This window comes from Lissotriton helveticus, chromosome 10 (genome assembly GCF_964261635.1).
Source record: "Lissotriton helveticus chromosome 10, aLisHel1.1, whole genome shotgun sequence".
NCBI classification, from domain to species: Eukaryota; Metazoa; Chordata; class Amphibia; order Caudata; family Salamandridae; genus Lissotriton; species Lissotriton helveticus.
Window position 1 is genome coordinate 502,855,358 of NC_136071.1, and position 24,359 is coordinate 502,879,716.

General features: G+C 44.7%; 1 protein-coding gene across 5 annotated transcripts in view; it reads right to left on the minus strand.

Moving 5' to 3' along the window:
- The window catches only part of TEDC2 (tubulin epsilon and delta complex 2), a 332,149-nt gene that overhangs the window by 152,637 nt on the left and 155,153 nt on the right, over positions 1-24,359 (minus strand). For all 5 annotated transcript variants that reach the window (XM_078663007.1, XM_078663008.1, XM_078663009.1 and 2 more), the window contains 2 exons: positions 4,188-4,241; positions 2,358-2,439 (listed from right to left, as the gene is read on the minus strand). In XM_078663007.1, the coding sequence (XP_078519133.1) occupies positions 2,358-2,439; positions 4,188-4,241 (136 nt within the window). The remainder of the gene's footprint in view (positions 1-2,357; positions 2,440-4,187; positions 4,242-24,359) is intronic.

Consider the following 24,359-nt stretch of genomic DNA (forward strand, 5'->3'; position numbering starts at 1 on the left):
TGTAAATATAGTGTCCTTGTGTTTTATAAGTGTATAGAAAGGGATGCGTTATTTTATATAAGTGTGTAAAGTTAAGTAAAAGCTGTTTTTTTACTGTAAATATTTTTAAAAAACATTTGTGAAGCACTGCTGTAATACCATATAGTTTACACCGCACTTGGTCTGCGTTCTGGGTTTTAATGATAAATATAGTGTACTAGTATTATTTTATGTTTTTTCATAATTGTCTTTTAAAAAACACATTTATGCACACAGTTCTATACTATATTTCTCCTTAAAACTCAGAATGCAGAGTAAGCTTAGCCTACACAATATTTTGCCCTTTCAAAATCAAAAATGCAAAATGTAGTTAAGATCAAGCTTAGAGTGTGCTCTTGGTTTTAAGGGGAAATATAGTATAGTAGAGTGTTTTTGTAAATGTTTTAACTTGTTTTTACTAAATTTCTAAGTACACTGTACTACACTTTCACCTTAAAACACATACCACAGACTAAGTGTAGCATATACAAAAATACAAAGCCAAGGGGACCTCATCACCCAACTAGTAGTGCACCAGGAGGTGCATTTGCAGAGTGGTGGAGAAAGGGGGCATGGCCTGCGACAACCTCTCAGCAATCCTGCTGTGTGGGACTTACTGGAGGTAGCAGGAGGGGTATTGGCCCCCAAGATCATCCTTGGAGTTCAACTACCCCTCCTGTAACCTCCAGTAAGTCCCACACAGCGGAGTTGCTAAGAGGTCTCCAGGGGCCACGCCTCCTTTCTCTACCACTATGCAAACGCAGCTCCTGGCGAGCTACTGGTTGGGGGATGAAGTCCACTATACGCCTGAGGGACCTTGGGGGCGAAAAAGCACTCCTGGTACTTCTTGTATGTCCTACACAGTTGGGATCAGAGTTGATCAGACGGCCAGCCCCCTTTCTCCACCACTCTGCAAAAGCGACTACCACTTAAAAACCATAGAAATTCACTGGAAAAACCAAAGGTTACAGGGATGTCAAATTAGGATCACATTTCCCTCGTACAAAACCAGCGAGATTCTGCAGTTGGCAGTTGTAGTTAGGGAGCTACATATAACTTGTGCCCCTGCAATACACTGCTTATGACTTCACATATAACATCACTCATGACATGGTCAGTGACATCACTGATTACATCTATAAACAAAACTAAAAAAATATATATATATATACACAAACATGTAAATATATACATATGTACATCATTTTCTAGCGAAAGCATTGAGCTTAAGGGGCACTACAAGTGCAGAACAGATCATGCTATATATGTGCTGCAATGCAATTGTGGTCTATGCTATGTTGGTAGTACCAAGTTGCAAGTATTTGTAAGGATCTTGTAGCATTTGCGTGCAATAGTGAAATCTGATACTTTATACTCAGTAGCCAGGCACTTCAAGGCTGCACACAGCAACGATTTGAACTGCGTTCAATACTTTGTCATCGATGCTGTACAGATAAATAAAAGAGGAGGAAACCGAGAAAAAATACTCCGCCATTGGAATCAAAATACTTTATGGAATTGGACACTAAGTCCCCTTTTTGTTTGAACATTGGAGAGGATTTGCATATAAATATTTATGATGACATTGCTATATTTATTTAACCGCCCAATGATTCCCTATCTCTATTTCTAGTTCCATTTTCCATATCTACTTTAGCATATATATCAACGTTTGGCCTTTGCTTTATTCAACAATATGGTCTTGCTAGTAGACAGTAACAGGTCCCCCAATTTTGGCTTATATTCTATTTTTTACCCTTTACAAAAATCTGTATACATTGCATGGTCATGTGAACAAGGCCACAGGACGTGGCCGAAACGCTTCATGAGCAGCACAAGCTAAAATAAACTTCTATAAATCAGCACAGTGAATCTAAAGGCCGTACTTGTTTTGTGCACGATTGGCACTTGGTCTGATGAAATTAAAAAAAAACATTTCAGTGTGCATTTTTAGAACTCACAAGCTGATGTTTGGAGAATAACTGCTGAATTTAAAGCAGATATTTCAGTGATAAGTCATGCAGAAATCGGAAACCATTAGTGATATTACTACCTTAGAGCCAGGAGCATTGCACCTATGGCTGTTACTTATTACCCACATACAGAAATTCCACATTGACAAAGCCTTTTTTAAATCAGTTCAGGCAACCTTGCCCGATGAAACGAGTGGATCACACTGGTAATCTTGCATATGGAGCCCATCAATGTGATCTTGTCTGATCTAATCACTAGTACAACACAAATAATATTGGTAGTACAGGAACATTTTCACTGTACATAAGTAGCTCTTATTAAAGAAAAGGTGGTAGATCCCCGGTTTAGGCCAAAAAAAAGGATACTGAGGTCTCTAGCTTCTCTATGAACTGGGTCTCTGAAACAGCACATGGGGTATTTTGGTAGAGAAGAATCTTTTCCCACAGCCTGAAAACATAAACATGCAATACTAATAAACAAATAAACATTAATTCATCTTCTATGAAGTACAGTTATGATATTGCAAATTTTCCTGGTAAACTCGTCAATGCTGGCAAACCTGATTCTCTTGAATAGCACTTAGTGTTGGGAAATAAGAAAGATCATTATGGTTGGCTGCATTTGGAATGCTTTGTCGAGTCCAGTATTCAGCAATATCGCCACTGCATGAGAAAGCATCCTTTTGCAAACAGTGAGGCGTGATATTGCAGCTTTAGAGCTATGCTTTGAAGTAGATTCCACTACTGCAAAGGACATCAAACTTTATTCCCTCAATCTTACATCTACGATAGGAGCTTTTATTGACTTAATTCAAAATATAAGCTCATTACTATCTGCTGCTCCTCAGCAATGAGTACGAAGCATAAAATGCCTGCCTTAGCATTGTTCTGTTTCACCCTCTTAGCTGTGCCTCTATATGCACCAATCCCAGAAACCTTTGAAATCCATTCTATATAAACCTTCAATCTTCATCAATGAATCTGATGATGGTATATATACAGCAGGCTCCCTCCTCCACAGTCTGTTTATAAAAACATCATGAAGACCCTGCCAGTGCTCAATGAGGGACCAACAACCAGCATAATTTTTTCCTTATTGCCTGGAGGAAGAAGCAGTACAAGCAGGAGGGTTGAATGGATGGCTGAATGAAAGCAAGAGGGTTTATAATAGTCATCATACCAGCTATGTACGATAGCGTGGTCAAATATCAATATATAACAAAGGCGGACAAGCTCTTTGTGTAAAGAAAACGTGTTTTTTAGATGTTTTGGTCGCTTTTTGCCTCTTTCTGAATACTCATAAAGAAATGCTGAAATGTTATTTAAGTAAATCTTATTGGATACAAGATTAAAATCAAGTACAGAGAACGGGGTGAATGGAACTCATTAGCACCCTCCCTCACTGCTGGGTACATGTTTTTCTGCCCTTATTGTATTTGATCATGTGATCAGTGGCATATACGTCAATATGATGATCTCTGCTGAATGAACTTTTGAAATTTTTAAATCGTATGTATACGTTTCTCCCTTTTGCTGAGTTTTCAGACCTTGTCTTTAACCTCTCAACTTCCTGTGACCATGTCATACTAAAGACTGCGATTTTAGTCCACGATGAATGTTTATGATTCCTCACACTTTACACAACATCCTGGAAGAAGCACATAAGTGACTCTAGCATGTAAATAACTATATTTTCTTAAACACAAAAGATTATGTCAGCCTTCATGCTCTTTACTGATCTGTAAGTAAGAGAGTTGGTGTGGATACTGACTCTAAAATCCTCTCTCTCCTCCTTGTGTTCAGATATGCGCTCAAACATTCCTTGACATAAATGATTAAAGCCTCCATTAACATATATTACTACTGGAAGGCCTACTCAGCATGGGAAAGCCCTGGGACATTCCCACTATTCCAGCACTTTGATTCAATTGAGTTTGCAGTTTCACACAATAAACATATAAGCAATAAAATGCACATTCTATGGATGCAGATCAATGGAAAAACCTCCACCTGCCAAGGGTTAGCACAACACTTCCAAGGAACATTGTGTAAGGATTGCTGCACAGATACAGCACTCCACTTGCTCCTCATCTCTCCCTAATGATCCTGCTCACTGCAGATCCACGTCCATATGCACCACAGAAACTGGAAACTTACTTCATCGACCACAAGCAACTGTAGGGCAAAGCTTCTTACCGCTCGTTCTTTGAAGATGCTTGCCGGAATGGTACAGGCAGCTTCAACGTGTGTCTGCAAGAAGGATATAAAAGAAGTGGTCAGAGGCTGTAGCTGTCGGTGCTCACCATATGGGAGCAACTGAGAACAATGAGCATAAAAGCATTAGCAATGAATGCATTCTGGTGACCTTGACAGGAGCATGTAAAACAGAAAGCAGGGCACATGTCTGGTTGCCTTACATTTACTTCTAAGATGATAAACACGGGAAGTCTCAATATCTCACTCTGCATTGGCAGCCTACTAATAGCAAACAACACAAACCTCAACAACTCAAGTAGTTGTTTAATGTATTTATGTATTCTTGGGCATTTAATCATATATTTCCTAAGAGGAGTTTTTACAGGGACGTGAAGGGTGGAGAGGTCTGTCAAGGAATCAGTGCTTCTCTTGCTCGACGTGGTATCAAGCGGGTTGGCCTAAATCTGCCCCTTCTTGAGATAAAGGTGATGCTCTATCCTCTAAGCTACAGAACCTTCATTCTGGTTCAGTTTGGCTCCTCAGTGTTTCTGTGTGGAGAACTGCAAAGCTGGATCCAACGACAGAGAGGAGAGGTGAATTGAATTGAATTTGAATTGTAATGGTTTTCTAAAGCGCTCTGTTACCGGGGCGGTTTCCTGGCGCTAAGTAGCGGTAAGCTGGAGGTGGCCAACAATCTCTTCTCCATCTGGTGGAATTAGGCTTTGTAAAGTGTTGAAAGAAGAGCAAATAGCCGACAAGTAGCTGAGGGAAATGGGAGCATTAAAACAGTGCAGTGGGAGATGGTGTGTGAGAGATAAGTGACCGGTCTACGTATGAATTTGAAAACATGAGTAAGGAATTGGATCCAAGCCTGTTCGGCAGTCTTCTGGTTATGGAACGATGGAGGTGGAGAAGGTCCTGGCAAGGCAGAGAAGAATAAAATGGAGAAATGAATCCCAGTGTCAGGGGGTGAAAAGGAAGAAAATCGAAAGACTGTGGAATACCCATAGAACTACCAACATTTGCTGGCGACTGTGCCCCTGGGACATTGATGATTTATTAAACTGATATTTTTCCACCTACCTATGGTTTTCTCAGCCTTACCCACCATAAATGCTACAATCCTACCCTTTCCAGTGGCTGCAATGGCACCCCTCACCACACCCTTCACTAACGGGGCTGGCGCAGTTTCTCAGTACAAACCTAATACAGTATCCGTAAATGCAACGCAAAAGGCGTAGTAGCAATTGCAGAAGGTCACAAAAAATGCCGGTGGTGAAGCTGAAAAACAAACTCAGTGCTCTCACCACAGAAGACAAATATTTTGTGGCTGGATGAAGTGGGTCGTGCAGGACAGACTGAATCCTATTCCACCTCTGCACTCAAATGTTGGGTCTAACTTTTGGGAAGGGGGCCTAAACTAAGATAGCAGAATCAGTTTGTTACAGTTACAACTGGATTGCCTGGGAAGGAGATGGGGCAGATGGTTGTATGACAGAATCCTGCATGCATTTAGCACACATGCCTTTAGAAAGCCAGCATTAGATGAACGCGTTATGACGCGTTACTTTAACACGTAAGTCGTTACAACGATGTGCCTTAGGGGGTTGCTGAACTTTGGAATAATATCATTTACTAATCCAACTCCAGTCTGCGCAACAGTAAGGAAGGTATTGGACTTAAAATCCAACACCACTTTGCCAATGCGCCGCCTAAAGCAAGTCGTAAAGACTTGCGTGCTAAACAAACGTGTGGTAATGATGCATTTGTTCTATTGCTGGCGATGTAAGAGTACAGCATGATTCAGGCTTTGTAATAAAGGATATTTCCCAGGGCAGAAAGGTCACCATCAGTAGGGCCTCCTAACAGTCGGAACTTCCATAACTGTGTCAACCTCGGCTGGGCCTGAGGACCAGTCTCAACAACAGACAGACTGGAAGACAGGTACACATCAGTTGGGTTAGGGAACAGTTCTCACAGTAGACAGACTGATAGACAGGTTCAACCATAGATGAGCTGGAAAATGGTTTCAAAGTTATCTGAACAAGGCAACAGTTTTAAGCTTTGGTGATCCAGGTGAAGACCTGACCTTATCTGGGCTGGTGATAGTTCAGTTGGAATTGGATGCAGCCCTGCCATTGATTGAGAGAAGTGGTGATGACGCAACAATCTAGACTCAAAGGTGGAGGTGAAAGAATAAAGACTGGACTACAAGTAAAGGTAGAAATCTATCACTTATATATCTAAGCCCGTTTATTCAGTCTGTACGTATGAGCACTTTAGGAGCACGCATGCAGAAGGTGAAAGCAGATGTTTGAATGCCCACTCACAACAGTGCGAAAATAGAACGCAGTGGAGTGTCGTGGGCAGCAAATCTGAAGTCATCTGCCACTTCCAGAAATCCTTCGCCCACGCTTGTTTCACTCCTGTGTGCCTTCTAGCAAGTGAGAAGAGAACAGAATGCTTCTCCTGGTGCTCCTGGCACTCTGGAGCCCACAATAATTAGCCTAGAGTCTCTTCATTCAGAGTGAATTCACCGCAGACCAAACTGAGAAAAGAGCTGCCTTAGGGCCCAGCTGGATGGTGACAACAGCTTTCACATGTCACCAGTCACTGCATACTGTTCCCTAGGTATAATGGGGCGCCCACTCTCAAACTCAGAAGCAGCATACAGTGCAAGAGGAAAGTCATTTTCCAAAAGGGACTGCTGTTAAAACATATTTGCACTACTGTGCAGTTTTTGTGAAGGAAGGAAACCTTGTCAGAATCCCCTTACACTTCTGTGATGGCATCACTCAACATCTTTTCTTCATTACCTGGTGAGACAGTTCCCTCGCAGCAGAGATAAGTTCAACCTGCAAGTAGGGTTGCCACCTCGGCGGGTTTTTACGGCCTGCTCAGTGTTTTTCTATGAGGGCTAACAAAAAACAAGGTGGCATCCCTACCGGCAAGTCATAGAATTGAATCTTGGTACAGCTGACTGATTCTTTTGAAGAAGCTAAAACGAGCCCATGGAGATGGATAATAGCATTGGCAGGTATTTACAGCGGCCAACATGAGTTATCAAGTGCTGCATAAACAAAACTTTATTAAGGTTAATGAATTGTCTGAATCAACTATAGTACAGTTTTATAATTCTGGGTTGTATAACTTCCAAAGAAACAGAAGTGTTTCTGTGGCCAATGAGGTGCACGCCAAAGCAATGACATTTCAGCTTCTTTCTAAGGCAGTGGAGTGAGCATCAGCTACAGTGGGATGTTTCTGCATCTTCTGATCCTAGTCTTTTTATGTCACAGCTTTGTTTCCTTAACTGTGTTCTGTCAGTGCAGCATCTGGATGAGATAGTCCTTTGAATCCTCTCCATAGGATCAGTCACTACAGCCTCAGTGCTGAATCCCTCTCTGTAGCCTGAGCCGGAAATCCTGTGGAAGCGTCTGTCTTTGCATCCTCTGTTGGAATCTGGCTCCAGAATCTCAAAAAAGGATCTTCTGGAAGACATCATTCTGTATGTAGCTTAGGAACTGAATCTGGCTATGCTGCCTCAGAGAGAAATCAGTCTCAGCACCTGTATTTTTTAATCACTCTTCAGCCTTCGCATTGCAATCGGTAGCATTAATTTTCTAGAGGAAAAAGGTGATGAAGGACCAGAGTTTTTTTGTTTTAAAAAGATGAAAATTTCAGCTTCTAATAAATGATCATCCATTATCAATGCCTCAACCATCTCTACTATGAACGAGCAAATGTCTTCCAAGTGGTACTCAGAGCAAAGTGTAAGAGCAGAGGCAATGGATGGTTTTCTGCCTCTGGCTTCAACCTCTGCAACTGACTATCACTAGATATTTCCAATAGTACCTACCTAATGGTCCAAAGAGTAAAACTACATCCCTCCAAATTTTGTTTCACCAGGGATTTAGGGTGACTTCCTGAAATCCGGTGCTACAAGATGTAAAATGCCTATAGAATCGAAAGATGTACCAAAAAGTCATTATGAGGACTATATCCTACTCACCAAAGGAAGATAGTCAGCAAAATACAGACGGAATATCACATACCTGTGAAACTAGGAGCTACATATAACCCAACTACTCTATTCCTCAATGTAACTTTGTAGAGTCTTACAAGAGCACCTAACGTCAAATAGGTTATGCAGAGGGCTCTGTACAAACAAAACAAACATAAAAGAGATACCTACAATAAGTGGCTTAGCATGGCATGATAATAATCCATATTTGTAAAGCGCAAACACCTCTCCTCAAATTTACGCCCCCAATTCTGCACCCCTAAGAATTTTGCGGAGGGGGTAGCCGCCCCGGTGGCCCCTCCCACGCTACGCCACTGCCTACAATGTAGGCCTCTGTCATGGGCAGTAAAGTGTTACACAAAAGCTAATACGATACAATACTAACAAACAAGAAATGTGTTCTTCGGAAAGAGAAATAAATAAAAAGAAGGTCTCAACAGCAAGCAGATACATCTAGTGTTTAGGAGGAAGGAAATAAATGCTGGGATAACCAGCTGAGGTGATGATGATGGCAAGAAGGAGCTCTCAATCTAGGATGAGTTAATACAGTGATATTACTATATCAACTGCTGTAAGACACAGTCAGATGCTAGGCTAGAGGAGAGAACCAGTAAACAAATAGAAGAGAAACATAGAGGACTATTGTGTGCATAGACATTTGAACCAAAATCAAAATATAAAATGACTATTGTTAAGTGACAAAAGAAAATTCCAGCAGCCCAAGCAATAAAACTCCAAACCACATTAGAAAACTAACTTTATATATAAAGAAAAACTCTTAAAGTCATCAAAAATATATGCGCAGAGAAATGACAATCATTTTTGGATTAGCAAGACTATGAAATCATGTGAAAAGCTGCTGACAACGTAAAAACAATCATTAGAAAGCTAAACCTATAAATTAAGAGAACCTCTTCAAAGCATCAAAAACATATGCACGGAGAAATTACACTAATTCTTTGATATGCAAGACCATGAAGATCATGTCAAAAGCTGCTGACAAAACCCCCCCCAAAAAAAAGATAGAAGCATGTAGTGGCAAAGTCAACAGATCTGACCGTGGCAAGCTGAAGTACTGCTTATGTTTTCTCTTTCATTTTAAACATGTGCCACAAAAAGAAAAGGAAAAAAAAAAATCGAGAAAACATGGCACCACCTTACCATGGAGGCATTATGCTTGCAAAAACAAATTTTAACTAAAAAGAAAAAATAACCATTGCTTATAATTTTAATACCTCAGCATAGGTGATATAACAGTCCCCACCTGTCACTGCTTTGACAACATTTTTACATTAGACATATTTTTCTAGATAACACTATACACTATATTAAACATTAGCTCTGCCTTTGCTGGTACTATGTGTTTACGTTATATGGTGAAAAACAGCTAAAGGGATTTTGAGACCAGGTGAGTATTGGCGAGTCCACATTGAACTGCCTACCTACTGTAACACATAACATTTCACATAAAGGGCTGAGGCATTTTTAAAGTTTAGCACTAGTTGGAAACTAGGTGCAAATGTATTTAATACTCTCGTATACTTAGCGCTAGAGTCAAACAGAAATTGAGTACTTATTGCGCTCGCATTTAGCGCACCCTTTCATCACTGGTAGTAAAATGGAGAGCTAATGAGAGGTGACTTTTTTTTCAAAAATGTTCTAATTTTTGCCATTTAATGTTCAACTGAGGCTTAAAATCTCTAAGATACATGGTGCAAAAGTTTATTATACTGGGATGTTTTGTGTTTTATTGACCACACTATTCTAACTTCCAATGCCCTACCTAATCTAGAGTAGGGTACTAAAAGCGAGCACTAAACCAGAGCAAGCACAACATGCATTTGGCTTATAATTGGTGCTCGTTCTAACTAATGTTTCTTACAGATATATCGTTACACAAGTAGTAACTTGTGCATCTGAAAGAGACACGTTAGTGATAGATTCCTTACCTTAGAATAGATACCCCGGCAATACCAACCCTGGGGAGGATCTGCGAATAAGATTACACCAGAAAGTCACGGAGAACAGAATGGCCAAAAAAGCTGTCTCTCCGGACTTGACTGTCAAGGCAGTAATGTTTTGTAAACTTGCGCAGCGAGGTCCACGTAGCTGCCTGACAACTGTCCTGCAAGGGAACGCCAAGTCCCAAGGCAGTAGTGGGACCACAGGAGGCCCCTTCTTAGCCAACCAGTAACATGCCTTGATGCAGAGAATGACCCACAGAGAGATGATCTGTTTGTGCACAGCTCGGCCTTTTTTGGCGCCCACGTAGCCAACAAAGAGCTGGTCATCCACCCGGAACTGTTGTGTGCATTTCAGATAGAACGAGAGCTCGCGTTTTGGGTCCAGACGGTGGAGCCTCTCTTCCTCCCTCGAAGGATGCGGAGGCGGAAAGAAGGAGGGCAAAGTGATGGTCTGCCTGATGCGGAAGGGCGTGACAACCTTTGGCAGGGAAGAAGGACGGGTCCTTAAAACCACCTTGTCCGGATGAACAGAAAGGAAAGGAGGTTTGAAAGAAAGAGCCTGGCGCTCACTCACTCTTCTGGCAGAGATGATAGCTACCAGGAAAGCTGTCTTGAGAGTAAGAAGACGGAAAGGACAGTTATGAAGGGGTTCGAAGGGAGCAAACATCAGAAATGTCAGGACAAGGTTTAAGTCCCATTGAGGCATGATGAACGGCCCAGGAGGGTACGTGAGCGTAATGCCTTTCAGAAAACGGTTAACAACCGGGGACTTAAAAAGAGAAGGCTGATCAGAGAGCCATAGAAAGGCGGAGAAGGCAGAAAGATAACCTTTGATAGTGCCCAGAGCAGAGCCCTGCAGGTCTAAAGAAAGAAGGAACAGAAGGACCTCGGAAAGAGAGGCAGAAAGGGGTTCCACAGCCTTTGCTGTGCACCATGCCACAAACTTGTTGCACCTGCAGGCGTATACTCTTTTTGTGGAGGGACGCCTGGCTGCCAGAATGACATCACAGACTTCAGGAGGAAGATCGAAAGCTGTCGACTGTCGCCGCTCAATCTCCACGCATGGAGGTGGAGGCTGGACAGGTTCGGGTGGAGGACCGTCCCCTGCTGTTACGACAGAAGATCATCCTGAAGAGGCAGTCGGATCGGGGGATCGATCGCCATGTTGAGTAGCTCGGGATACAAGTATCTTCATGCCCAATCTGGAGCCACAAGAATGACTTGGGCCCGGTCACGCCAAATCTTCTCTAGCACTCTGGGCAGAAGTGGTATCGGTGGAAAGGCATACAATAGACCGCAGCTCCATTCGATACGAAAAGCGTTGCCGAGCGAGTGTCGCCTTGGAAATTCCAACGTGCAGAATTGATGACATTGCGCGTTCTCTTCAGTGGCGATTAGATCTAACCAAGGCTCTCCCCACTGCGGAAAGAGACCTTGCGCCACGTCCGAGTTCAGACGCCATTCGTGATCCATCATGCACCGTTGGCTGAATTCGTCCGCCCTGGAGTTCAGAGAGCCTGCCAGGTGTTGGACCACTAAGGTAATGCCTTGATGTTCCAGCCACGTCCAGAGGTGCAGAGCCTCCTGACATATGGTCCACGACCCCACTCCGCCCTGTTGGTCGCAATATCACATGGCGGAGGTGTTGTCCGTGAACGCCTGCACTACACTTCCCCGGACAGAGGGAAGGAATGCTTTCAGTGCAAGTCGGATCATCCGAAGCTCCAAAAGGTTGATATGGAGCTGGGACTCCGCTGGAGACCAGAGGCCTTTGATCTCCGCCTCTCCCAAGTGGCCTCCCATCCAAGGAGGGACGCATTCGTCACCACTGTGTGGTCCTGCTGGGGAAGGGAGAGGGATCTGCCATTGACCTAATCGCAATTTGTGAGCCACCACTGCAAGTGTCGTGCAGTGCCTTCCAAGATCTGGACGTGATCTGACAGGTTGCCCTGATGCTGTGCCCACAGACAGGCTTTCGAAAAGAGCATGGAACTTTAGATAACCTAACTATGTTGCATGTAATTACGGACAAATATGTGCGTGTTCGTGGCGGGGGCATATATGCAGCATTTATTGATTTCTCCGCAGCGTTCGATAGGGTTGACCGACCGACGTTGTGGAGAAAATTGATGTTATTTGGTATGCCGCGATACTTATTGGAGTTAGTTATGTCCCTGCACTGTAACACCTGGTGTAAGGTGCTACAAGGCGGTGAAAGGGGTCTTACGCAAGCAATCCCCTCACGTAATGGGCTAAAACAGGGTTGTATATTAGCACCCACATTGTTTTCCCTGTACATGGCCGATCTGCCTACGGTAATTGCAGAAAGTGATGGTTTCGCCCCAGTAATTGGAGGGACTGCCGTATCTATTCTAATGTATGCTGACGACATACTAATTTTAGACTTGACTCCTAAAGGTCTCGCTAATCGTCTCCATACTTTGAATGATTTCGCGGAAAAACACTGTATGAAAATTAATAGTTCTAAAACCAAGATCATGTGCATCTTTGGTAAAAAGAAGTGCAGATCGAGGAACTATAATTGGGCATTAAGCGGAGAAAAACTTGAAGTAGTTAACTCCTATACATTTTTGGGCAAAATTATATCTTCTAACCTTAGTGAGAAGCCTCACATTGAAAATAACTCTAGAAAGGCAACTGCCCACGGTATGGGATTATGTTCATTGTATAATGTGACAGGGAAGAGGCATTTCTCCTCTTGCTTGGAGGTGTTTCGAGCGAAGATTCCTGCCACCCTTCTTTATGGAATAGAATTGGTGGATTTAAAGCAATGGGATTTTATGCAAAAAGTGGAGGGAAAGGTATTAAGGAAAATCTCCTCACTTAATTCAGCCTGCTCCACGACTTCCTGCAGACTAGAATTTGGTCTGCGAAGTTGCTGGGCCCAAGGGCTGGCTGCTCTTGTGAGGTGGATAGCTTCCCTGGCCAGAGCTAAACCAGGAACCCTACGTGAAATCATAAAAAAAGAGCTTTTAGGTACCTTTAATGAGTTTTCGCAGCTGGTGAAAAATTTTAGAAAAGCTGTTGTACTACTGGAATTAGATGAAAGTATGTTATTTTCTCTTTCTCCATTAGAATTAAAGCAAAAGCTAAAAAGTAGGTCCTGGGAACTATGCTTTAAGATGGATATACTGGCCCAACAGAAGTATAAAGAAAGGGAAGCTCTGGTCCTAACTTATACACCTAAATTTGCACAACAATATTTAAGGTGGAATATACCTCATGGTGTCCGTAGGATATGGTTCCTCTTACGCCATAACTTGCTTCCACTTAATACACTTCTTGCAAAATGGTATGATGTGACTCCTTTATGCAATCTATGCAATAATGCTGCTCAAGACCTCAACCACGTATTGTTTGTTTGCCCGATATTACATGTATGGCGCAAAAAATGGATAAAACCTATCTGTTTACAGTTGGGAATCCTGAATATAAAAATGTTTTGCCATGCTCTGTATTGCCCGCCTAACGAAATGTTCTGTTCCAGATTATTTAATTATTTTAAAGGATTTTTAGATATATATTAATATGAGTTTGGGAGAGCTGCGGAGTTTATTATTTGCGTATATTTACTTGTTACTTCTGAAGTTGTCTGTATCTTGTGCTTATTTTGTTATTGATATTATGTATGTTATTTTATGTGGCCCTCGATGAGAGCCAAATCATAATAAATAAAACTTTGAAACTTTGAAACTGTGCCCACTGGAACTGCAGGTCCCACTGCAGAGCCTGCATAAGCCATCTGGCTTGTTGCACTAGCAGGATGCATGAGGCCATAAGGCACAGGAGTCGGGGTCATCCTGACTGAAACCCGAGATAGAGGCTGAAAGATCAGAATCATAGCCTGAATATCCCGGACTCTCTGCTCGGGTGGATAAACCCGAAACTGCGTCGAATCCAGAACCGCTCCGATGAAGGGGAGCTTCTGAGAGGGACTCAGGTGTGAGTTCGGCACATTGATGGAGAACCCCAGCAAGTGCAGGAGGTCAGCCGTAGTCTGAAGGTGGGTGACAACTGCCTGGGCCGAGCCCGCCTTCAACAGTCAGTCGTCGAGGTAGGGGAAGATTGACACCCCTGACCTGCGCAGGTGAGCTGCGACCACCGCCATCACTTTCGTGAACATCCGAGGGGCACTGGTAAGGCTGAAGGGGAGCATGGCAAACTGAAAACGCTCCTGGCCTACCGTGAACCGCAGGTAACGCCGGTGGGCCAGCAGGACGGTGATGTGAAAATATGCATCCTGCAAGTCCAACGCTACCATCCAGTCTTCAGGGTCGGGTGCAGCCAAGACCTGAGCCAGAGTCAACATCTTGAACTTCTCCTTCTGGAGGAAGCGATTGACATCCCTGAGGTCCAAGATGGGGCCCCTTAGTCCTTCTTGGGAACCAGAAAGTAGTGGGAATAACAACCACATCCTACTTCCTACTTCCGGCCTAGGAATGCGCTCGATGACCCCCTTGGCCAAGCGGGCCATAACTTCCTGCTGGAGAAGCGCGAAGTGATCCCCGACATGCGGTGGAATCGAGGTGGCAAGGCCGGGGGGGGGGGGGGTAGACTCAAAGGGGAGGGAGTAACCTCTCCTGACGAGTTGCAGCACCCACTTGTCGGAAGTGACGCTCCGACTAAGAAGGTTTCGAGGTACACGTCCTGGAGGCGGAGGTGGACTGACCATCATGCCGGCCCCAGGAGCCACCCTGGCAGCCTCCATGCCCACAGGCAGACCGAGTTTGGTTCTGCGCAGGCTTCTGGCTAAACGAACGACCAGGGGTGCCTCTGCCATGGCCACGAAAGGAATGAAAAGTAGACGTGGCCGGGCGCGTGGTGGAAAGGCCCAAGGACTTGGCCGTAGCAGGAGAGTCCTTAAAACGCTCCAATGCAGAGTCGGCCTGATCACCAAACAGGCGAGTGCCGTCAAAAGGCATGTCCATGAGCGAGCCCAGGGAGAACCCGGTGGACCGCAACCAGGCGTGGCGACGCAGCGCCACGGTCGTGGTAATAGCTCTACCGAGGGAGTCCGTAGTGTCCAAGCCACAACAAATGGCGAACCTAGCCGCATCCTTACCCTCAGCCACAGCCTGAGACAACACAGTCTGGACCTCCTACGGACACTGAGGCAACACCTCAGCCGCAGATTCCCACAGAGCGTGGGAATAGCGGCCCAGGAGGCAAGCAGTGTTCACTGACCGCAGACCTAAGCTTGCCGAAGAGAACAACTGCTTGCCAAACTGCTCCAATTTTTTAGAGTCCTTATCCGGCGGAGCTGTGGGAAAGGTACTCTGAGATGTAGAAGTTTGAATGACCAGACTTTCAGGTGTAGATAAGTGGTCAGAAAGGTAGGGTCACCCTGCGCCAAGCGATGACGCCTGGCGACGTTCTTATCTACAGGGACCCCTGTGGCGGGCCGTGACCAAGTGCCCAACAAGACTTCAGTGAGGGCATCATGAAATGGCAGCAGCGGCTCCGATTAAGTGGATGCCGGCTGGAGCACCTCAGTGAGGAGATTAGTCTTCAGGGTCACCGTGGGGAGATCGAGGTGAAGGACCTCAGCAGCCCGACGGGGCACCACCATATACGAGGCACCTTACTCCATAGTGGACGGGGGAGAGGCAAACCCCGGATCAGAGGATACGTCAAGGCCTCCGGCCTCCTCCAAGTCGTTCACCCAGTCTTGCTCAGAATCACACCGACGAGTAAGCGGGTCCTCAGACCCTTCCCAGTCATCATCCTCCGCCGGAGGCACAGGCCTCAGCGGCGGTGCTGGGACCGGGAAAGGAAGAAACTCCGCTGGGAATGGTGCCAGCCAGGGCCGAGCCGGCGCCGGGTCCCAATTCAGATCCCAGGCGGGGAAAATTTGTCTGGGAACCGGGGCAGAGGCGGAACCAGCGGTATGCACTGCGGCGCCGCCGGCGGAGTCGAGGGGGGCGCCGGGGCCGGAGCCGGCAGCATGGGACCTCTTGGTGCCGAGGCCCGAGGGGCGCAGGGTCCTGCTGTGCCGGGGCTGTGCTCCAGCCACCCTGCTTCCGCAATGTAAAAACATATAACCAAGTGTTCTCTGGGGCGGCACCAAGAATCTGGAACTCACTACCTCCCTCCATCAGAAGAATTCTTTCTTTGTCACGCTTCAAAATGGTAGCGAAAACCTTCCTAATGAGCAAATTTCTCCATTAACTCTCCTTTATTGCGCATTCCGCCTTTTCATGGCCTATGTTTCTGTGCATAATCTCCTGTATGGCTTGGCCCTCTCCATGTATCAATTGTTCCCCTTGTTTTATTGCTGACATGTCGCTCGCTGATTTTAGTACTGTATATTATATATAGCTCCTACTGTAGTCAATTCCCTAACTCCATCCTTGTATTTTGCCTATGCCTATACTAAACGCAACATGTTTATCCCTGTAAAGCGTTCTGATACCCTGACGGGTCATGTTTGCGCTTTATAAAACCTCAAATAAATAAATAAAATCAAGTTACTAGATAGGAGAAGTAGTTGGGCTGTGGGTGGTTAAGGCACTGTGATGTAGTATTCTTTAAATAGGTAAAGCTTCACATATTTCTTAAATTGGAGTCACACTTGTGTGTTCTGATGGATATGGGGATGTGTTCCTGAACCTAGGAGAATAGATGGGAAATGCTTCCTGTCTTGCTTTTTTACACCTATTAGCCTGTAGTTTGGTGGTATCCCAGATGCGGGTGTTCCCAGAACCACCAGAGATCATGAGCTTGTCTGCAAGATAAGCTGGAACGTGCAGAGCATATTGCTTTGTAAATAATACAGCGGTCTTTTTTTTTTAAACATAGTGCAAGTCAGCAAGGGGAGCCAATGGAGTCCCATCAGAATATGTGGAAAAATGCTTTACACCTGTTTTTATGCTGCTGCTAAAGCCAAAATGATGTCTTAAGTTTATATTCCTGTCGTTGATCCAAATCGGAAAACAGCAAATTTGAGCTCTTTAGCAAGCAGGGCCATCTGGAGGAAAGGTGAGGGGGGAGTTAATTAAGTGGATGGGGGGATATCTTCCACATCACATCTCTCGGGGAAAACATCTGCTTAAGAAGACCATAATCCATGCAGTGTAGAAATCTATTTAAAGAGAACAACGTAATGTTTGGACTATTCACCTTGATAGACTGCTGTGCACTTGCCTAGACAGGATGATGTGCACATGTCTCATTTACTACTTTTTTTAGGTCGAAGCCTACCAGATGGGGTAGGCGCCTGCTTTGCTAACGAAATCTTGGGGGCACTCAGAAGGCTCCTGTGGGAATGCATTACACTTGTTGCTTACCTATGGCTTTTTGGTTTATAACTAACATTTGCTTGCTTTCTATTTGCTGGCTCCATTTGTTTTAGGCTGTCCAACTTGAGTTTGTCCCTTCCATTGCCTAGACCCTATATCCTGTATTCTTCCAAACGTACTGGAGGTCTGTAAACATGCCTTTAAATCTTGTTCTTATCCTGTGACATTTGCTGTGGACTCAAAGACAGAGGTCAAACGTCAGGCTCTGTCTTCCAGGGAGCTTGGTATTTACTTTTCTGACTTCAAAATGAAAGGGTTTATGTGCTCTACTCTATGCCAGTGCACTCTACCCCCACCCAACTCTACTGTGCACCGCTGCACCCTTTGCCACTTTACTCTAGACCACTCCACTCTGTGAGAATCAACTCTATGCCACTACACTCTACGCCTATGTACTCAATTCTGTACCACTCCCATCTATGTCAGTACACTCTATGTCAATCCACTCTACGTCACTGTACTCTACAGTACACCACTCTAATCTACTCTGAAACAATCTACTCTATGCCACGGCATTCGGTGCCACTGCTCTCTACTCTGCACCACAGCACTCTACAACACTTTACTTAAACATTGCACTCTACGCCAATCTTCTCTGCACCACTGCAACCTAGGCCACTATACTCTTCTTTGCATTACTTCACACCACTGCACTGTACGCCATTGTAATCTATGTCACTCAACGCCACTCTATTCTACTCTGCTTCACTGTACTCTATTCCACTCTACTCTGCATTACTCCACACCACTGCACTCCACGCCACTCTACAGTACACTATGACAGTCTACTCAGCAACACTAAACTCTCTGCCACTAAACTCTACACAACTCTACTGTTACAGCACTCTATTATGCACCGCTCTACTCTATCGTACTCTACGCCAATGCATTCTATACCACTTTACTCAAAACCAATGCACTCTACGCCACCGCACCCTACACCACTGCAATCTATGCCACTATACTCTACTCTGCAACACTTTACGGCCCTGTGCCATTGTAATCAATATCACTGCACTCTGCACCACTTTCTTCTACTCTGTACCACTGTACTTTATGCCACTCTACCATACACAACTGCACTCTACACAACTGCACACTACTATGCACCACTCTACTCTATCTCACTCTACGCCACTTTATTCTGCATCATTCCACTCTACACCACTGCACTCTACCCTACATCACTGCACTCTACCCTGAACCACTCCACTCTACAACACAGCACTCTTTGTAACTGAACTTTACGCCACTTTTCTCTGCATTAATATACTCTATATCACTCTCCTCTACGCCACTCTAAGGCAATGCACTTTATGCTACTACACGGTATGCCATTCTCGTCTATCGCTCCACTCTACGCCAATCCACTCTAAACCACTCTAATCTACTTTGCACCAGAGCACTCAACACTGTACTCTATTCTGAAACAAACTTCTCTATGCCACTTCACTCTCCGTCACTGCAATCTACCCTGCACCACTATTATACGCTGCTGCATGCTATGCCAGTGCTCTCCACACCACTTTACTCAAAACAATACACTCTAGTCTACATCACTGTACTCTACGCTAATCTGCTTTTGCACCACTGCACACACTCCACTCTACACCATTGCACTCCATGTCACTTTACTCTGCACACCTCCACACCACTGCACTCTACTCTATACTCTACGCTCTTCACCACTGAACTCTACTCCACTCTATGCCAATCCACTCATCACCACTACACTCTATGCCTTTCTAATCTGCTGTGTATCATTGCATTCTATACCACTTCACTTTACGCCTCTCTACTCTGCACCACTCTACTCTGCACCACTCTACTCTATGTCCGTGCACTCTACCCCCCTCAACTATGCGCTACTGCACTCTTTGCCAATGCACTCTACAACATTCCAATATAGGCCACTCCACGCCACTCTCTATGCTATTTAACTCTACAACACTACACTCTCTGCCACTGCACTATAGGCCACGATACTCATTATCAATGCACTCTACCCTGCACCACTCCACTCTATGCCATTTTACTCTACTCTACTACTAGAAACAATCTATTCTACGCCACTGCACACTAGACCGCTCTACTCCACTTAGCGCCACTCCTCTCTACGCTACTGCACTTCATGTTGTGCCACTCTATGCCACTCCATTCTGCACCACTCTACTCTAAATCACTGCACTCTACGCCAAACACCCCTTAACGCAAAACCAATGAGCTCTACGCCACTGCTGACTAGTCTGAACAACTGCACTCTACTTTGCAACACTCTACGCCACTTTACAACATTGAGCTCTACGCTACTCTATTCTAGTCTACACCACTGTACTCTATGTGACTGCTCTCTGCACCACTCTACACCATTGCACTCTGCCACTGAACTCTACCCTGCACCACTCAACTTTATGCCAATTTACCGTACTCTATACCAGTGCACTCTACGCCGCTATACTCTGCATCCCTCCACGCCACTCTAATATATTTTCTTTACCACTGCACTCCATGCCACTGCACTCTACACCACTCTACTCTATGCCACTGTATTCTATGCCACTCTCCTCTACACCTCTGCAGTCTAACCTGCCCTAATCCACTTTACTTTACCTCACTCTACTCTGAAACAATCTACTCTGCACCACTGCAATCTACTTGTAATCCCGCGCTGCTCCCGGGCAGGATTCCCAACACGGCGCCGGAGCTAGGGTGACAGGAAAGTGAGGGCAGCGCTCTAGTGGCCCCAGGAGACGCGACACAGACGCGTCAAGAAGGCAGAAGCAGCGACAGGCAGGAGAGAACACCGGACGCGAGGAGAAGCGATGAAGGAAGATGCCAAGAAGGAGAAATGAACCACAGGGTTCCAACAGTGACCGTCGAGTCACGAGGAGATATGCTGATGCTGCAGGGAGGAGAAAGAGGCCCTGGAGAGCTGGCAGGAAGCACAGAGGAGATGAGACCCAAAGGGACAAAATAACTGACGCCAAAAGGCACCGATGTCCGGTCAAGCAGTCCCAGAGAAGAGAAGTGCACCACGACTCTCTCTGCCACGACCGTGGCTCAAGGTAAGTACCCTTCCTGAATTTCCGGATGCTTGGTAGGTGGAGGTTGGGGCACAAGTAGGGTTTTATACACACTGGTGTATGCAGCAAGCACAATGACACCCCTGGGTGATGGTGAAGGGCTAATGTGTGTACAGGAATAGGACGCCTGACCTTTTTTTTTTAACATTTTGTTTACTTTGAGGGACGCACGCCAACCCTCTTCTTCTGGCGGGACAAGCAGAAGCATGAAAACGTCCATCCAGAGCGGGAACCCTGGCAAAAGGAGCCACATAGGTGTACAGTGAGATAACTGACACCGCCAAGACTGTTTCTTCCACACCTGAGGTGTCGAGACACCACTCCCAGGACTGGGCCCCCATCACATTGCCTTTTTGAACCATTAAACATATAGTAAACACCACTCTCCACCGGAGCGTCCTATATAACCGAGTGATAACACTACTCTACACCACTGCACTCCACACCACTCTACTTTATGTCACTGCACTCTATAACAATACAATTTGCACTACTTTACTCAAACCCAACGCACTCTACACTACTACAATCTATGCCAATCAACTCTGCACCACTGTATTTTATGCCACTTCACTCTAGGCTACTCTACGACACTCCACTCTACGATACTCCACTCTAGAACGCTCTACTCCATTAAACTCTACTTCACTCCATTCTATGACACTCTACAATACTACTCGACGCTCTACACAACTCCCTCTATGTAAATGTAAATGTGTGGGACTTGTAAAGCGCACGGCTGCCCGTAAGCGTCGCGGCGCTGAAGACCGCTGGGAAATCCGTCCTGGTTTTCCCTGTGAGATGGTCCCTTCTGGGTATCTCCAAGGTGAAACCAGGCATCCTCGGCGTCTGTGGGGGGCCGTTGTAGAGATGAGGCAAGCTTAATGCCCAGAGTTGCAGAGTGTGATCCATGGTTAGAGTAGGCACCGAGGCGAGAATTGTCGAGTCCGCTGACCCTGGTCCACGACCCTGCCACGTCGGGAATTGAACCCTGGTCCCGGGTCTGCCGCCTCTAACCAGTGAGCCACACCACTCCATGCCACTTTCTCCGCTCTATTCTACGACAGACTACTCCACTCTATGCCACTCCACGCCATTCAGTTCTACAATACTCTACGCGAGTCCACAACACTCCATTCACTTCCACTTTCTGACACTCCACAACCTTTACCTAACTAACTTTGAGCTATGCTGAACAGCAGCCAACTTGCTGTAGAACATGGCTAAAACATATTGGTAAAGCCAATAGCTCATGCGTAGGCGAGACCTAATGGCTTTGCCAATGCTTGTCTTCATGTCACATTCACTACATCAGGTGTCTCCAAACAGGTCATCGCGAGCTACCAATAGATCGCAGACACCTACAGAGTAGATCCCTGCCTTGAGTTATTTTTTAAATAAGCACAGAGTCACATTTTCCAAATTCGAGGAAGCTGTTTATTTGACATTATTATCATCAAAATGCAGATAGCAGGGACTGATAATAAGTGCTCAGACAGCTGTATGAACCAGGGTGGGGCATAGAAGTAAAGAACCGAATCACTGAGGTATTTAACTCTTAAATAAAAGTCCTTGTCAACTTAAGATTGGAGGTGAGAACAACATTAGGTATCTGAATGCTTTTAAAAGGCAGACAATTAAAATGAAGAGTTAACTTACTTACTTACTGATTAAGTTAATGCTTCATTTTAATTTTCTACCATTTCAAAGTGTAATATTTACTAACAGCAGCCTCTTGCTCCTAGTGGCAAGTAGACACTGTGCAAAGTGTATAACTGAAAAATACAGTCATTGTTTTAAATAGGAGAAATTTAAAGTGAAGAAAATAAATTCTAGGAAACATTAAGTCTTAATGATTTTCTCAGCTTTCAATTAAGCCAATTACATCTTAATGTTTTATGAAGCATGTTTCTTCACTTTAAATTCCTCCCATTTAAAAAAATGGCTGTATTTTTCGGTTATAAATATGGCACAGTGTCTGCAGGTCACTTGGAGCAAGATGCCTGCTGTTTGTATATGTGACACTTTGAAATGGGAGAACATTTAAATGATAAGTTTTATGGAATCCATATAAACATAATGTTAACACTCTCATTTCAACGTGCCCTCTTGAGACACAGCAGACATCTTGCTCCCAGTGGCTGGTATTCATGATGCCATATTTGCAACTGACAAATACACCCATTATTTTAAGTGCAGAGAAATGTTCCATAATATGAACATTTTTGTAGAACCTTTTTCAGCACTTTAAATTTCTCCCAATTAAAAAAGTCGTTGTATGTGTTATTCATGTAACGGTGCCACATATGGCGACGGTTATGTGGTGTGTCACAAGTACATAAGACACAGGCTCTCAGTCACCCTTACGCATGTATACCATTCATACTCGCACGTTCATTCGGCCACAAAGACTATGGGCTTAGACGACACACATGGCACCCAGTCACTGTGCTTCTAGTCAAAGTATTTTATTCAAACCACAGTATCTCGCTCTATTGACATTAGGTTTAAAATCAATGAAGCTGGGCGTGGTGGTGTCTGGTAACAATGCACAGGTTGCTTAGTCTTCAGTAGCTACTGATGATTTTCAATGATCAGAAGTAGCTCTCACTACAGAAAAGGTTGGAGATCCCTGGAACTACATCGTAACACTGGAACCCTAAACAAATGAACTACTAAAGTTGAGCGCTCAGTGCAGAAGTGCTTAACCTACAAGTTAAGACTGTCAGCGGTAGCAACTGATGAAGAGGACAGCGTTGAACCAGGACCACTAACGCCTTTAGAAAACAGTGAGACTAATATCGCGAGAGACCCATTATCAGAGGTCTCGGCGGTGCCAGCAAATACCTTTCAGTGCTCAGTAGTCCATGTGTATCAAGTTACCCCCGGGGAGAAGATGTTAACATAGCAACATTGTTAGATTCTTTCAAGTGTTGACACTATAAGTCTATCTAAGTCAACGAAACGCGCACCAATAGGTAATAAATAATTGCATTTTACTTAGAAATGTTTTATGAAAAGCACTTTGGGTAAAAGCGCCATATAAATAGTTTGTGTATTATTAGAGATATCCATTCTCTCCGTCCATTTCCACGTGTAAAGTTTTAGTTCCTTCGGCAAAGAATGAAAGTACTTGCTCCAAATCATCACATTCAGTGAGTCCGCCACAACTCTCTCATGTACAGGATTATTTACTATTTTAAATTTAAATAGAGCACAATACATACTGGCCAACTCACACGGTGCCACAGCATGACACACGATATGAGCTCCCATCACACGGTCATCTGGTGGAGAGCCGATATGACACTGTGGCAGGGAAAACGAGATGAAAACCACCGAAAATACTGGTTTTCCAGCTCATTTACAAGAGGCTTTGAACTCCCGACATCCATTAAAAGGTGTGAAAACACCCCCAGGACATCAGTAACAGCCATAGCAACCTTTTTGTTGGGAGGGGGGGAGGGGAATAGGAAGAGGAGGGGGCTTTGGGGCAGGGTGGGTTTCAAAAGTGCCTCCTAGGTACTTCTTGGCACAAGACTTCGCCCCCTCATCACACTGTGAGATTGTTCTTCAAGTTGGCAGGTATGATAATATGCCCCTGTTGCGTCATCGCAGAGCATTCGGCCTGGGAAGCCTGCAGAGTGAATCGGATGGTTTAGAGCTCTTGATTCTGCAATTAAAAGGGACACAGCGAGCAAGTCACTGGACAAACTGTGGGCTGTAAAGTATTTAAGTGGTAAAGATGTATGCATCAAGCGGGTTAACATGCATGGAAGGCACAT